At 42.8% G+C, this 14,533-nt stretch overlaps 1 protein-coding gene across 8 annotated transcripts in view; it reads right to left on the bottom strand.

Annotated features, from left to right (window-relative positions):
- Positions 1-7,949: 7,949 nt before the first annotated feature.
- Positions 7,950-14,533, bottom strand: part of tbc1d16 (TBC1 domain family member 16) — a 75,095-nt gene continuing 68,511 nt past the window's right edge. For all 8 annotated transcript variants that reach the window (XM_062970795.1, XM_062970796.1, XM_062970793.1 and 5 more), the window contains 5 exons: positions 13,311-13,445; positions 12,410-12,596; positions 12,130-12,309; positions 9,151-9,297; positions 7,950-8,775 (listed from right to left, as the gene is read on the bottom strand). In XM_062970795.1, coding sequence (XP_062826865.1) covers positions 8,530-8,775; positions 9,151-9,297; positions 12,130-12,309; positions 12,410-12,596; positions 13,311-13,445 — 895 coding nt within the window. In that variant the 3' untranslated portion in view covers positions 7,950-8,529. The remainder of the gene's footprint in view (positions 8,776-9,150; positions 9,298-12,129; positions 12,310-12,409; positions 12,597-13,310; positions 13,446-14,533) is intronic.

Genomic DNA, 14,533 nt, shown 5'->3' on the forward strand with positions numbered 1-14,533 from the left:
ATCACATCACTGCTTCCTAATTTAATTCATTAAGAATGATTGGGCCTGGTTTTTACTTACCTAAGACAGGAAGCATATGTGTGATTCAGTTGAAGAGAGAAACTTGCTTGAGGTGTAATTTTGATTCATTTATAATGTGATAGCTATTTCTTAAGGCACAATTTTACACTCTAGCTTTATGGTTAAGAGAGCCACCATTCCGAAAACATTTTGAATGCACAACCTCCTGAATTTTCTAAAGTCCCCTTTCCCATTAAAGAAAATGCAATAGAATCACATTAGCAGTTTATGTAGAAATGACTTGTATTTTACTTTCCATGTTTAATGTTACAAAATGTTAGTTTTCCCCTCAATGTGGGTTATTTTAATATTATGAGCGGGAGGGAGGGAGAGAACAATTTTTATCTGAACAGAATTTAAGCCTCAAGGGCAGGAACCATCAGAGGCTATTGAGCTGCAGCTCTCATCTAAGCTAACCAGCCCAGCCAGCAGAAGAGGAGTCTCGCAGGTTAAGTGTTTTCCATCTCTAGCATAGGGCAGAAGGAGGTCTTAGAGGAGTATATACTGTAATAGTATGCTGGGACTCTGAGGGGGGAAAAGAGTATTGGAAATTAGGGCGAGAAGGCCCCTCATCATCTGACTCACTCAGGAACATATCTGAGAAAACATTGAATAAAGGTGATAACAGAATGGTAACAGGAGAGGCAGGTGCTTCCTTGCAGCTTAGCTAATGTCAGAGACAGAACGCCACCAAATAGGATACAACACAGTTTATTGAGGTTACAGAACTAAAAATTGCCCGTAAGAAACAAAAGACTAGGCAAACACTTGGCTTCAGTGTGAAAAGTAACAAAAATAGCTTCGTTTGAGTTTAAACAGTTCAAAAGAATAAACTGGATTAAACAGAAGTTTAATCCGGGTTAAAACAAAAGTGCTTACTTCAGCCTGGCAATTAAACAAACAAATACTGGTAAACAAAAGGTCAAAACGAACACAAAACCTAGCAGCAGATTCCCCTCTGCTACTCAAGAGCTACAGATGAGTAACTCAGGCTGTTTACTCCTCCGTGCAACGAGCGAAATCCAGGTCCAGGCACATCAATCAGGGTAACGGCGGTCAGCAGGGTCCCAATCCGGTCCGAGGTCGAAAGCCAAGTGCAGACGTCTGAGGTTCCACAAGTTCCACCGATAGCCACAGAAGGGATAGTCCAGAGTCGTAGTCAGTCAGTCAGTCCAACGTCAATCCAGAGTAGGCAAATAATGTCCGTCAAAAAGACGACGGAGGTCCAAGCTATCAAGATTAAACACAAGTTGCACAGAAAAACCCCACACAGTTCCTCCCGCCGTCTATGCCCAGTGTCCTTGGTAACTCCAGAATTCCAAAACTTCTGCTAAAAGACATTTGTACCACTATGAATCCACATGTGATCTTCAATAACTTTATTCAATCTCATGAGAACATGCCAGATCATTACAATATATTTGGGGAATAGTGCTTGCACATACTACAAGCATATGCCCTGATACCTGTATAGTCCGCCCACTTTATCCACGAATTCTGCATTCAAGGATTCAGCTAGCCACAACATTTTTTTCTTGTCAGGAGCGACTTGAGAAACTGCAAGTGGCTTCTGGTGTGAGAGATTTGGCCGTCTGCAAGAACGTTGCCCAGAGGGCGCCTGGATGTTTGATGATTTTAATATCCTTGTGGGAGGCTTCTCTCATGTCCCCCCTGGGGTAGCTGGAGCTGACAGAGGGAGCTCATCCACACTCTCCCCGGATTCGAACTGGCAACTTTCAGGTCAGCAACCTAACCTTCAAGTCAGCAGTCCTACTGGCAGAAGGGTTTAACCCATTGCACCAGTGGGAGCTCCTTAGCCAAAACATGAATATATATATTTTTTAAATCCAAAAGTAAACCTTGATTTTCCACTTTAGATAAGAAACACCATTTTACTACATCATTGTACATAATGAGACTTTGGCATCCAGATTTGAGTATCTTCAGAGGGTCCTGGAACCAACCCCCAAGCAGATTTCAAAGGACCACTTTGTATGATTCTTCTAACATAGACATAATACTCATTAAGAGTGTGTGTGTGTGTGTGTGTGTGTGTGTGTGTGTGTGTGTGTGTGTGTGTGTGTGTGAGAGAGAGAGAGAGAGAGAGAGAGAGAGAGAGAGAGAGAGAGAGAGAGAGAGGGCATAATTTGTGGTCTGTGAAGTATGATGTTCCTGTCCCCTTTTCTTTTTACTCTGTAAGACTGGGACAGCTGAGCATAGTCCCCAGCTGAGCTTGACAAATAAATCCAGAAAGATCACTATCAACTGATCAAAGCAACCTATCCAAGAAATGCATCCATGCTACACAAGAAGCGTTGACAGATGTCCTCACATGAATGGCAGTCATTTTAGAAAACACAACAGTGCTCCTTCCAAGATATGACAATATTCTACTGCACAACATTCAAAATCAAATGCAAAAGTCAAATGATGTACAGCTGTGGGGAATATGACAAACAAAATAACCCACCCACCTTCATAGACTCAAGCTCTCTTCATGTCTCTCCAATGATTTTTGCAATGAGCAATTATGGATTCAATATGTTTGTTCAACAGGCACCCTCCCCCCTTTTAGTAGTATCCTCTACTAGCTGCTGGCTTAGACAGTGCTTGAGGTGTTTGTGTAAGATCCTACTTTGGCACGCTGGGCTTTTGCTAGATTTCACTTCTCAGTCACTAATGCGGGCAAACCCCCGGCATGGTTCCTGGCCCTAGTGCCCAGATGGGAGTTTGAGGAGCTCAGCCTGTTTAACCACACACAAGCAGTTGAGATCACAGACAGCAGGTGGTGCTCTATTCCCATGACCTCTGGAAGAAGCCAAGCCTAAATAGTCATATATCCCCTTATCAAATGGGAGTGAAAAGAAAATGACTCCCACTGAAATTTCTCTCACAGAGCCATCTTATCTTTACTAAAGCCTAGCTGAACTGAAATTAAATTGGCTCTTTCCTGCCAGGGCTTTCCCCTCGTGGCACAAAAGTCTGAAATGCTAATTACCCACCGGGTCTGTTATATATGCAAGGACAATCCAAAGAGTAACCTGAAATGATTAGCGCTCTAGCAAAATAAAAAAAAGGAACAGCATGAGCTTGGAAGGAAGATGTGTTAGGAGGCGTAAGAGTAATAAGCTTCAGATACATACAGGGGATCCTGATACAATTATCTGCCTTGGGTAACATAGGAAGTAACAGCTTCAAACTGTAATGAAAAGGGATTTGGAACAAATGGAAACCTGTAACAAAATGTTGTGTACCCCTGGTATGCCTGTGTGTCTTTATCTGAGACCATGGCTGATGGCGAGGAAGGGGACTGAAGACATCTCCAGGTGTTGGTATGCTTCAATTCCCATCATCCTTCGTCCTCTAACCAATAGTGCGAAATATTGGGAGCGACAGTCCAACAATAACTGGAGAGTCCCATGAGTCCCATCTTCAGCTAAGGTATCTGAAAAAAAGAAAGCTTCAAACAAGAATCTGATGTATATATAAGTCTTGACATTTATTTAAATCCACCCCAAAAACCTGGGTCAATTATCTATGGGTTAAGGTAAGCACTGTACCTGAACTCTTTTTTAAAAAGAATTATTCTTCTGTCAGAGCGGCACAAGGCCTTTTTGAATGCCTGAGTGAGAAAGCGGCATCAGAGGCAGCAGCCAGGGCCTGCTAAGCCCGAGGCACTTTCACTTCCCTGTGGAATTGCTATCAGCTTATGCATGGGTCATACTGAAATCCATACTTTAGGCCCCCAGTGCATACAGCATGTTACCTCTGTCGTAAGCAATGAGTCCTACATTATGTAAAAAGTTTCTTTTAATTGTTCCAAGTGCAATCCATCTACAAATCAATGGTGTGGGGTTGTGAGACTTTCCCTTTGATCTGGATAGAGGAGGTCTGGGAAGGAAATTTTAAGTATCTCTGTATCTGCCCTGCAGTATCAGTAGGTAAAGGTAAAGGTTTTCCCCGACATTAAGTCTACTCCAACTCTGGGGGGTTGGTGCTCATCTCCATTTCTAAGCCGAATAGCCGGCGTTGTCCATAGACACCTCCAAGGTCATATGGCCGGCATGACCGCATGGAGCGGTTAACTTCCCACCAGAGCAGTACCTATTAATCTACTCACATTCGCATGTTTTCGAATTGCTAGGTTGGCAGAAGCTGGGGCGAACAGCGGGAGCTCACCCTCCTCCCCGGATTCGACCGTAGACCTTTCAATCAGCAAGTTCAACAGCTCAGCAGTTTAATCTGTTGCACCACTGGAGGCTCCACAGTATCAGTATCCTAGCCTAAAAGCCCCCTATGAAATTCATAGGGTCACCGTAATTCAATAGGCTACCTAAGACAAACACACCCACACCAGCTGTTCACTCTTTCAGTACAGCCCACTTACCTCCCAATATAGCATTGCATAATGAACCAACTTGTGGAATTCTTACAGGCTATTTAATTTGTGGTTCAGTTCCAATGCAAATTCAGCTGCAACTGATATTCTTCTGCTGCTCAGACCAACAAATGGTTCAGTCTCAATACACATCAGAAAATTCAAACATAATGCAAATTGTTAAAAAAAAAACTATTCCTGAAAGCTTATATGAAAATGATATGAAAAAGTAATAATTCTGAGCAATTAAGAAATGAATTATTTTATTTGTACTGTTTCATTGTACAAAGACATATACTAGGTGAATTCGCATCCAAATTGAATTTGAGGAAGAAATGCTGGATTTAACTGTCTACAGAACTGTCACTGTGATTTATTAATGCCATATTATAAAACTCTGAGTGACAAAACCAGGAAAATATCAAGAGATCCACCTTAAACAAGGGAACCAGGTCTCCAGGTCTATCCTTGCAAAACACTTTCCAAATCCAACTCCTGAAGAAGGTAAAGTACAGAAACTATGTCAAAATTTAAATGCGTAACTCCTCCCAGATTGTGGTTTTTAATTTCCTTTGTTTTGATATTAATTCAGTTAGTGAACTGAATGTAGAAAAGATACTACTCGGACTACTTATTGGCCAGAACTATGTATTGGCCAGGAAATTGTGGGAGCTGTACTCACAAAAGGAATGTTTCAAGCTCTGCCAATGTCAAGTGTTTTGTAGTTTGTCTGACCTTTCTGAATGAATAATCCATAGTTGTTTTTCCAGTTCTGCTCTTGACTTTAAGATCATGATCCAGGCTCTGGTTCAGGAAAAACTACAGGTTTGGTGCATGCTTAACTTCACACTGGTCTTGATACACAATGTGGTTTCTTTATTTGACACTCTTCCTCTCTTTCAGAAATTGCACACTTAATATTATATTTTAAGGGCTCACACTAAGTAAGAAGCAAGTTAGGCAGATCTCTTCTTTTTTAGTTTTTACCTACTTCTGGCCAGAAAAGGAACACTTATTCACAATGCTAGCCGTGATGTATTATTTACTTTCTCCACTGTTGTCTATCAGCAGCTCTCTGATATGTTCCTCAATGTGTACAACGAAGTGATCTAGCCAAAATAAGACTGTTCTAATGTTTTAAATCTGTCTGTTTGTTCTAGTCACCATCCTCAATCTCTTCTGTGATTTTGCCTACTCTATCAGTCAATATTCTATCGTAGTCTTAAGAATTATTGATTTATAAATAGGCAGTATTTTTTGGACCTCAGGCTCTCTTGTCTTACATTTGGTGGCAATATCGAGGCAGAGGAGGTCTGTCAACCTTTCTCTCTTGTGCATTCCAATTTATAAATCTTTGGACCAGAAACTGTGATTTGGCTCTAGCTCTCTTGTGAGAAAACTTGAAATGATACAACTCTCATTATCCCTAGGTATTTCACCATGCTGGTTTGGAATGATGGGAATTATAGTGCAACATATCATCACAACATCAGATTAGGAAGATTAGTACATATGACCATGACAAGAGTATAAAATGTAGAGCCCTCACCCAAAATTGCTTAGGGGCGAGGTTGTATTGCATCACTGGAAGTCTTTGGGAAGCATATGGCTTGATTGACAGAGGTGGGGCTGGGTAGGGGTCCTTCTCTATAAAGCTCTTATCTGTTTGGCATCCCACTCTTTCATTGTGTGGTTATAGCAGGGGTTTATTACAAGGCATACAAATACAAATTGTCACTTTAGAAAATGATTTAATAACTTAACCTATATACTTAGCATATTTAAAGGAAGGTATTTTCTCATGTTATATCAATATCAAACAAGTCACAAAGATGAAATGAATTGAGCATTCTTTTTTATTATCTTACCATTATGTGTGAGTGCTGCTTCTGAATTGTTAAGGCAGATTTTCTTCAAGAAGGCAAGCAAACGAAATATGGATCCATTTTCTCAGGACAACACTTGATTTTGCCATGTGCCACATGTCTAGGACCAGTGGATGAGGGTAGGGTTGTCAAACCTGCAGACAGCATTTGTTCTGGGGGGGGCATCTGTGCTAGGAGATCAACAGCCCGCAAACACCGACACTGTTCTAATTACAGGTGTTCCTTTGCCCCTCTGAAAATGCTCCCAAACTGGAGCAGACCCCAAAAGATAACTTTAGAAGCAAACTCAGTGGAAGCACTACATCTCAAAGCAGTCTAACCTCAAAACTGGCAGCGGGGGAGGGAGTAATTTCTTTCTTTCAGTTCCTTGAAAAAAAATCAGTTGGTTTAAAAGTTAAGTAACAGACTTTCTGGAAACCAAACAGGCCTCCTCCCTCTGAAGCTAGAAAGCCAGATGTTTCCTACAAGTGCTGAAGACAACAGCTAAGACTGATATGGTGAAAGAGGGAGCCACACTGTCCCACTTTTTCATTGCGCTTGGAGGCAGATGAAAGCTATCAGGGGTCCAGAGAATGCTGAATTCATTCCCACCTCTTTACTGTACAGGTGAATTCAAAGTATGATACCAGAGCCCAAGACAGTGTTTTGCTTATTCATTCTTGGCAACTTTTCGAGGCAATAAAACAGGGGTCAGCAACTGTTAACACTGGAAAAGAGGAAAGGTGTGGATAAAAAAGGAAAAAGGTTGCAGCAGTGGTAGTGGAACATGAAGGCCCAGCCTTTGAAACTTTGATAAGGTCCAGCTCTAAATCCTACCTATAGAATCATAGAATCATAGAATAGTAGAGTTGGAAGAGACCACATGGGCCATCTAGTCCAACCCCCTGCTAAGAAGCAGGAAATCGCATTCAAAGCACCCCCGACAGATGGCCATCCAGCCTCTGCTTAAAAGCTTCCAAGGAAGGAGCCTCCACCACGGCCCCAGGGAGAGAGTTCCACTGTCGAACAGCTCTCACAGTGAGGAAGTTCTTCCTGATGTTCAGGTGGAATCTCCTTTCCTGTAGTTTGAAGCCATTGTTCCGTGTCCTAGTCTGCAGGGCAGCAGAAAACAAGCTTGCTCCCTCTTCCCTATGACTTCCCTTCACGTATTTGTACATGGCTATCATGTCTCCTCTCAGCCTTCTCTTCTGCAGGCTAAACATGCCCAGCTCTTTAAGCCGCTCCTCATCGGGCTTGTTCTCCAGACCCTTAATCATTTTAGTCGCCCTCCTCTGGACGCTTTCCAGCTTGTCAACCTAAAACTATAGTGTGAGTACTTGCCTTAATGACCCTATGAAGGATAAGAAGCAGCTCAAAAGTGTTACCGCAGGTGGTGGTATTGAGCAGAATGATCTATTTATGCACTCCAATTGGACTGGTATATCAAATATCTCCCCACTCCAACAGCACGACATGCAACTTCACATAATTTATTATACTCACAGTGAATGTTGCAACCTTTGATTCTCTTGACCTATGCAAAACAATTTGTGTATATACACAAAGGTAATAAATTAATGTCATTTAAAAAAGTAATGATTATGCTTTGGACAGACATGCACACACTGAAATAATTCCCTTTGGGGTTCAAAAAATTGCAATTTTATTATTCTTATTCCTCTTATATATTTTTGGCAGACTATATTCCAAGTGATCGTAGTGGCTTTGTACAGAAGCCAGGAGCTGTGTGTTTTGGTTAAAGCAACGTGTGTGTGTGTGCGTGCGCGCGCACAGGTGCATGATTGTGGAATTGGGACAATGTTAACCCGACCCCATTGCCCATTGTCAACGTTGCTGGTTGTGGAGTCACGTTCCTAAGTGTCCTGTGTCCCCCTCTGACTGGGGCAGCAGGGAACAGGGCTGGAGATCCTTTTCATTTGCAGCTTAAAGTCATTGGGCTCAGATTTTTGCACTCCCTTCAGAAGTTCTGGACTGTAAAAGCTACAGCTCCATTGTAAAAGCCAGATCATGTTGCTCCTCAAGTCAAGATCCAGCTCTGACCATGGGCGGGGAGGGACTCTTCTGCTATGCACCATCTGTATTTTCCTCTCGTTTACCCATTGGTTTTTGAAGCTGAGGAGTAGCATCTCCATCTTCTCTTCAACTGGGACATACCCCTGGTACCCATTTCTTCTGTAGCCATCCCAGGCCCATGACAATGGGTGCTCATTTCCGAAAAGCGAAGACCTCTCGTGTTTTCAGTCCTTTCCTGCTTTCATTCCCTGACTTGAGTGAAGGTTCCTCCACCATACCTCCATAAGGGCAACTATCAGAGTCCGGGTGGTTACCAGTACACTCCACAGCAGGGATGTAGCCACTGTCCCACATGCCCGTGCCACACAGTTTACACAGATCATGCAGGCTGCAGGGGATCCGAGGCAGCAGGCGGAACTGATAGAGCAAACTTCTAGCCTAGAAGTAAGACAGGGCTAAATGTTAAGGCACATAGAGAGAAGAAAGGTAGCAGAAAAACAAGCATAGGAAAGAAATAGGTGAGCATGTCCAAACAATGGTTTGTCTTGAGCAGAGCTTTAAAAAGTTACTTTTTTACTTTAGTTCTTAGAATCGCCCAGCCAATATTGCCGATGGCAACACTGAATGGAGGATTTGGCAAGCTGTAGTTCCCAGAGCATTTCACAATCCCCCCCCCCCCCCAAAAAAAAAAATCCAGTCTCAGATTAAGGAACATCTGCATATTCTGCAAATATCAAGACAAACTTCTTTGATGAAGTCAAAACTGCACAGATTTCTTTTCCACTTTTGGAAAAACACTGGGATTCTATTTACCTTCCTGAGTATGAGCTCCCCATTCATGTGCATAGCCAGGTTACCAAAGTGCAGCAACATTTGGTCAGTAGCCAGCTGCTGTTCAATGACATCATCACCATAGATCACCACAATCGCCACACAAATGAAGAGATGGAAATAGTCTGTCTGTAGCAGCAGAAACAAAAAAAAAGGGCGGGGGCAGAGAAAGAGGATCAAGGAAGCTGGCTAACACCATCTTTAAGGGGCTTTCAGCTTACCAAAGAGCTACTGAGCAGGGTCATGATAGAAGGAATTATATATAATCCTAAATGATTTTGCAAGGTCAAAGGAAAAAGTGATTCACTCTCTCATTCTCTTTCAGCCATACTGAAAAGGTTAGACAAGATAACAATACTTCAAACAATGAGGGTAGTATGGTATAGTACTTATATATTATATAGTTATAGTATGGCAGAGTCATTATATAGTAGTTATATCCAGGTTCAAATGCCTACGTAGCCCCCTCCACTCAAAATCCTAGACATCCCATTGACACTTTAGACCAGGAATGGGCAAACTTTGGCCCTCCAGGTATTTTGGACTTCAACTCCCACAATTCTTAACAGCCAGTAGGCTATTAGGACTTGTGGGAGTTAAGTCCAAAACACCTGGAGGGCCGAAGTTTGCCCATGCCTGCTTTAGACAGTCCTCAAGCCCTGGACTGCATCTAGTCATGCTACCTAGTCAGGATAAGCATTTGGAAGCCCTTTAAGAGCTGTATAGCTGTGGATCTTTTCAGTCTAAGGGAAGACTATGTCATACCTGGATCAGCTTATGACTACTAAACAAAAAAACAAGACAACCTGGTATGCTTTCCCAGCAGTAACTCTCACTGAGTTCAGCAAACATGCACAGGGTTGCACTGCAAGTCACAGTCAAACAATCAGGAGAATACATGAAAAGCAGTTGTCCCTTATAGTGAATGATGGAAAATGGAAGACTGATTTTGATAGGACCTAAGCCTTTGGGCACCAACAGTGGGCAACATACATGTCCATCTTGCAGTACTTCCAGACCTTCCTTAACAATTCATCTGGCCATTCATTGGTTGCTGCCGCTGCTCAATCACATAGTCGTTTCCGACTCTTCGTGACCTCATGGACCAGTCCATGGTAGAAAATACTAATCCATTCATTCATTTTCTACCATTCATTGATAGAAAGTGCTAATCCATATATAATTACCTATGGTTTCCTGCAGTGATGTCTAAAACCCAAGCAGAAACAGAAGTCAGTTGCTGTGAGTTTTCTGGGCTGTATGGCCATGTTCCAGAAGCATTCTCTTCTGACATTTCACCCACATCTATGGCAGACATCCTCAGAGGGTATGTGGTCTGTTGGAAACTAGGCAAGTGGGTTTTATATAGTTTCCAACAGACCACACAACCTCTGAGGATGCCTGCCATAGATGTGGGTGAAATGTCAGGAGAGAATGCTTTTGGAACATAGCCATACAGCCCAAAAAACTCACAGCAACTCAGTGATTTCGACAACACAAAAACTGCAGAGAATTGTTAATTTTTGGCAGCCTCCTCTGCTGCCCCCTGGTGTATGGAAAACCAGCTAAAGCCAGGTGCTTCCACAACTACATAGAATAAGATTTAAGCAAAGAGTTAACGCTGGAGTGACTTCAATGAGATTTCATATAGGATGGAATTCCTAGATATTATTTCTTTTGTGTATGTGTGTGTGTGTGTGTTAAATTTTTAATTTTATTGTACACAAGTGACAAGCAAAAGCAAAAATTACATTAACTAGCAAAACAGGTACATTGCATCATTCTAACAAATGCTTTCTCTATTTCCTCTTACCTGAGAACCCACTACCTATGACTTCAATCACTACTCACAGTGAATATTATATCTAATATAACCTACCCTTATCAATACTTTAGTAAATTCCCCTTGTGGCTACCTAAAGTCAAAAGTTGCCTAGACAAAATTTCTAATAGCATGGATCTCACTTGGATAGGATGCCGGGCAGAGAAAAAAGGAAGTAAAGACAGGTGCGAATCCTGGTGCTCAGTTCCATGTCAAACTCCCAGATATATTCCAAGGTTTACATCACGACAGATTTGAAAAATGCTTTAAACCCTATAACTATCAATGCTTATTCTTTTTTTGAAAGGAGAGTATTTCATCTTTATCACAATTTTTCAAATTCTCCAACAAACAGATCATGTGTTTAATAAACATATCAATGTAATTTAAATCGTCCACGATCATCTCTGGTTGTAGAATTCAGTTCTTTGATTTGTTTAACATTCTGTGTTCTTCTCAATTCCGGGTTTTACAGGCAAAGGAGGCGCTCTAGACCACCTGGCTACTGGCCAGGAATTCATGTCAGGAGGATCAGACTTGTCATGCTGCAACATCCCATTAATATGAGCAGAGCTCCCTTTAGGCATTCCCTCCTATGCTTCCCACCTACAGATCACCACCAGAGAAGCAATTTCTCTCTATTTCACAGAGAGAAATGTAAGCAAGCAGCACATGGCAAAGAGTTTGATGGTAGAAGCCTCCTCTCCAGAGCCACAACGGATCAAAGATAAGTCGGTCACCCCCTCTTTTTCCCCCATTGCTCCATCCTGGGGAGGGAGGGATAACCTCACACAAGGAAGCCAAAAAGAATCAGCCTGCCTGTGTCAGTGGTGACCACCAGCAGCAGGAGCAGGCAGCTCAGGAGTTCAGTAATGAAGCCTCAGGGCAACATTTGCATCTGTTTCTGTAATGTCAGAGACAAGCAGTGGGAGAGAAGGCCAGCAGATTGCCAAATCGGGAAGGGACACACACAGAGAGACACACATGTTCATCTCATCAAGCCCAGAGCTGGGGGGAAGAGAAGAGAAAGCTGGGAACTGGTGGCTGTAATTGGCAACATTTCCATTCAGCAACCCCCAGAGAGGAATTCAGGAGTACACCCCTGATACACACACATCCATCTCTTCTCAAAGCCTTACCTGGTAGTGAGCCCAGCAGGCCTCCCATATACGCAGTGCCTCAGCATCTGGGAACTCTCTCTTAAAGCAAAGAAGGATCCAGCGGTGACAGAAGAGCATTTGAAGGCCGTCTTCCCCGAGAGAGACCAGGTGGTGGTAGAAGCGCACGTGCATCAGCCGCAGCAGTTCCCGGAGGTACATCTGCAAAGAGGAGCCAGAGCCCAGCCCTGCCATAGCAGTTTTCATTGGGGAGTAAAGGAGGAAGGGAAAGGCGGGGAGGAGGACAAGCTCAAATCCTCACCAGTTGCTTCTCCATATCCTCGTCCCGGGGGGAGCTGATAAAGATTGTGTTTTGCATCAAGCCCACAAAACACCAAAAGGTATCTGACTCATCCAGGACTTCAGCAAGTATGGGGGCCACGAGGTCAGACATGCCCTGGGAATAGCCAATGGTGGGGCTGTAGACTGCATAGTTCAGCAAGATTCGCCTAAGGCGTGGGGAGCAGAAAAGAGACCACAAGGTGAGGCTGTGGAAGGAAAGATAATCACAATACAAAAGAAATACCCAATTCAATGACTATTCAGTGCAACTGCAGTAAAATCATTGTATCTCTGCTACATATAATTGCTTGCTTAGAAAGGAGACCCATGAATTTATCTACGTGGAGTGTGTCATCACTTCAGCTGAGACTAACTAAATAGGGCTATATATCCCAAAGAAGCAAACTTTTCTGTAGAGTTGCTAACTGACCAGTTTCTTTTCTTTAAAAAAAATAAATCAGGCATAGGAGAGGACTTCAAGAATGCAGGAGACACCTGAGGCCCCCTAATACTTGGAAGGAAGAATTGCTGCTCCTTTTACAGGCAGAATTCTGCAAAAGTGGGGAAAGGGTGTGAGAAGTTCCCTTGGCTCTGCCATGAAATATTTATGTCAGTCTTAGACTAACCAGTGTCCTTCAGCTTCAGATCTGCAGCATGGAAGGGCATGATACCAACTTGCTCAATAATGATTTCATAAGGACAAATCATGCATAAATAATACATGGAAAGCGTTTGACAATGCTCTCCAAAAGAATTATGTCTGTCTGCCTTTCTTCCTGTTGAAGGCCTAGGCACTTTTTCAGGGTTCTGCTGTAAGCATGGAGCCTTGAAGGCTGCGGGACAACTCAAGCATGGATGGATCAATGGGGTAAATTACTCACCTCATTGTTTCCACATTGGGGTTGTTCTCCCCTCGGAAGAACTGGTTACTGCGGTCGGTCCTCACCACATCTTTGTCGACAGTGAACTGCACATTCCGCCAAAACACCTTCTGCTCTTCCGGGGTCATGGAGAGTCTGATTAACATATAACAATGTGAATATATTTCCTCACCAGCTGGGGAAATGTGGGGGGCTCTCACAAATGCTGCCAGAGAGACATCAGAGAATTGTGGTCTGAATATAAGGGTGAAAATGAAGGAGAATTTACTTTCCTTCTATCTCAATCTTGACTCCAAAGTGTTTCATCGGGGATTCTTGTGTTAATAAAGGACAGCTGATCCAAGATCATATCACTGAACCATGCCACATAATAGCTTGAATCCAAGCTTTGATGAAGCAAGCCCTTGATAATCCCAACAAACATATGGAAATGGGGCCAACACTTGCTTTAACACACATTGAGTTTTGCTACACAAAGTAACCCAGATCCTACTAGTGCATTCTGTCAATATTAACTATGCTAAAGCAGGTGGTGCAAGCAACAGGACAAAGGCCACAAGTGCAGCTGCTATGAAGGAATAAGGCATCAAAGAAACTCTCTGCTTCTCAAAGCTGGCAAATGTGTCCACCTTCCCTCACCCCTACTGCATGACCCAGAAAAAAAGCCTGCTAATGTAGTGCACCAACAGGAGACATTCTGGTTGGGTCTGAATTGTGTATAGATCAGTCTTGCCCAACTGGTGTTTGAGTATAACTTCCATAATTCTCTAGCCAGCCAACCATTCTGTTGCAAGAGTTATGGGAGTTCTAGACCAACATATATGGAGGGCATCGCATTGAAGAAGACTGGTATACATCACTTTTCAGACACTCGGGGGGGGGGGGGGGGAACTGTCCTAAGCAATGGTCCACATGGTCTATTTTAATATTTGCTAGTTTTCATAGCACTTCCAGTCTCTACCTTGAATTAAAAAGCTTTTCTACAACAAAGAAACACACATTTTGGTCTCACTATTCAGTACTTTGACCATATAATGAGATAACATTATTCATTGGAAATAGTGGGAGCATAGTGGGAGGCAATAGTAAAAGAAGACCAGGGCATGCTGTTCTGCCCACTCCAAAGAAATAATGATCTTTTCCCCACAGCCTTGGCTACTTTTTCATCTGCTAGGGGCATTCTTGGATAGGAAATGCTTTTTGCAGAAGGAAAGGTTGATAAA

The sequence above is a fragment of the Anolis carolinensis genome, chromosome 2 (assembly GCF_035594765.1).
Source record: "Anolis carolinensis isolate JA03-04 chromosome 2, rAnoCar3.1.pri, whole genome shotgun sequence".
Lineage (NCBI taxonomy): Eukaryota > Metazoa > Chordata > Lepidosauria > Squamata > Dactyloidae > Anolis > Anolis carolinensis.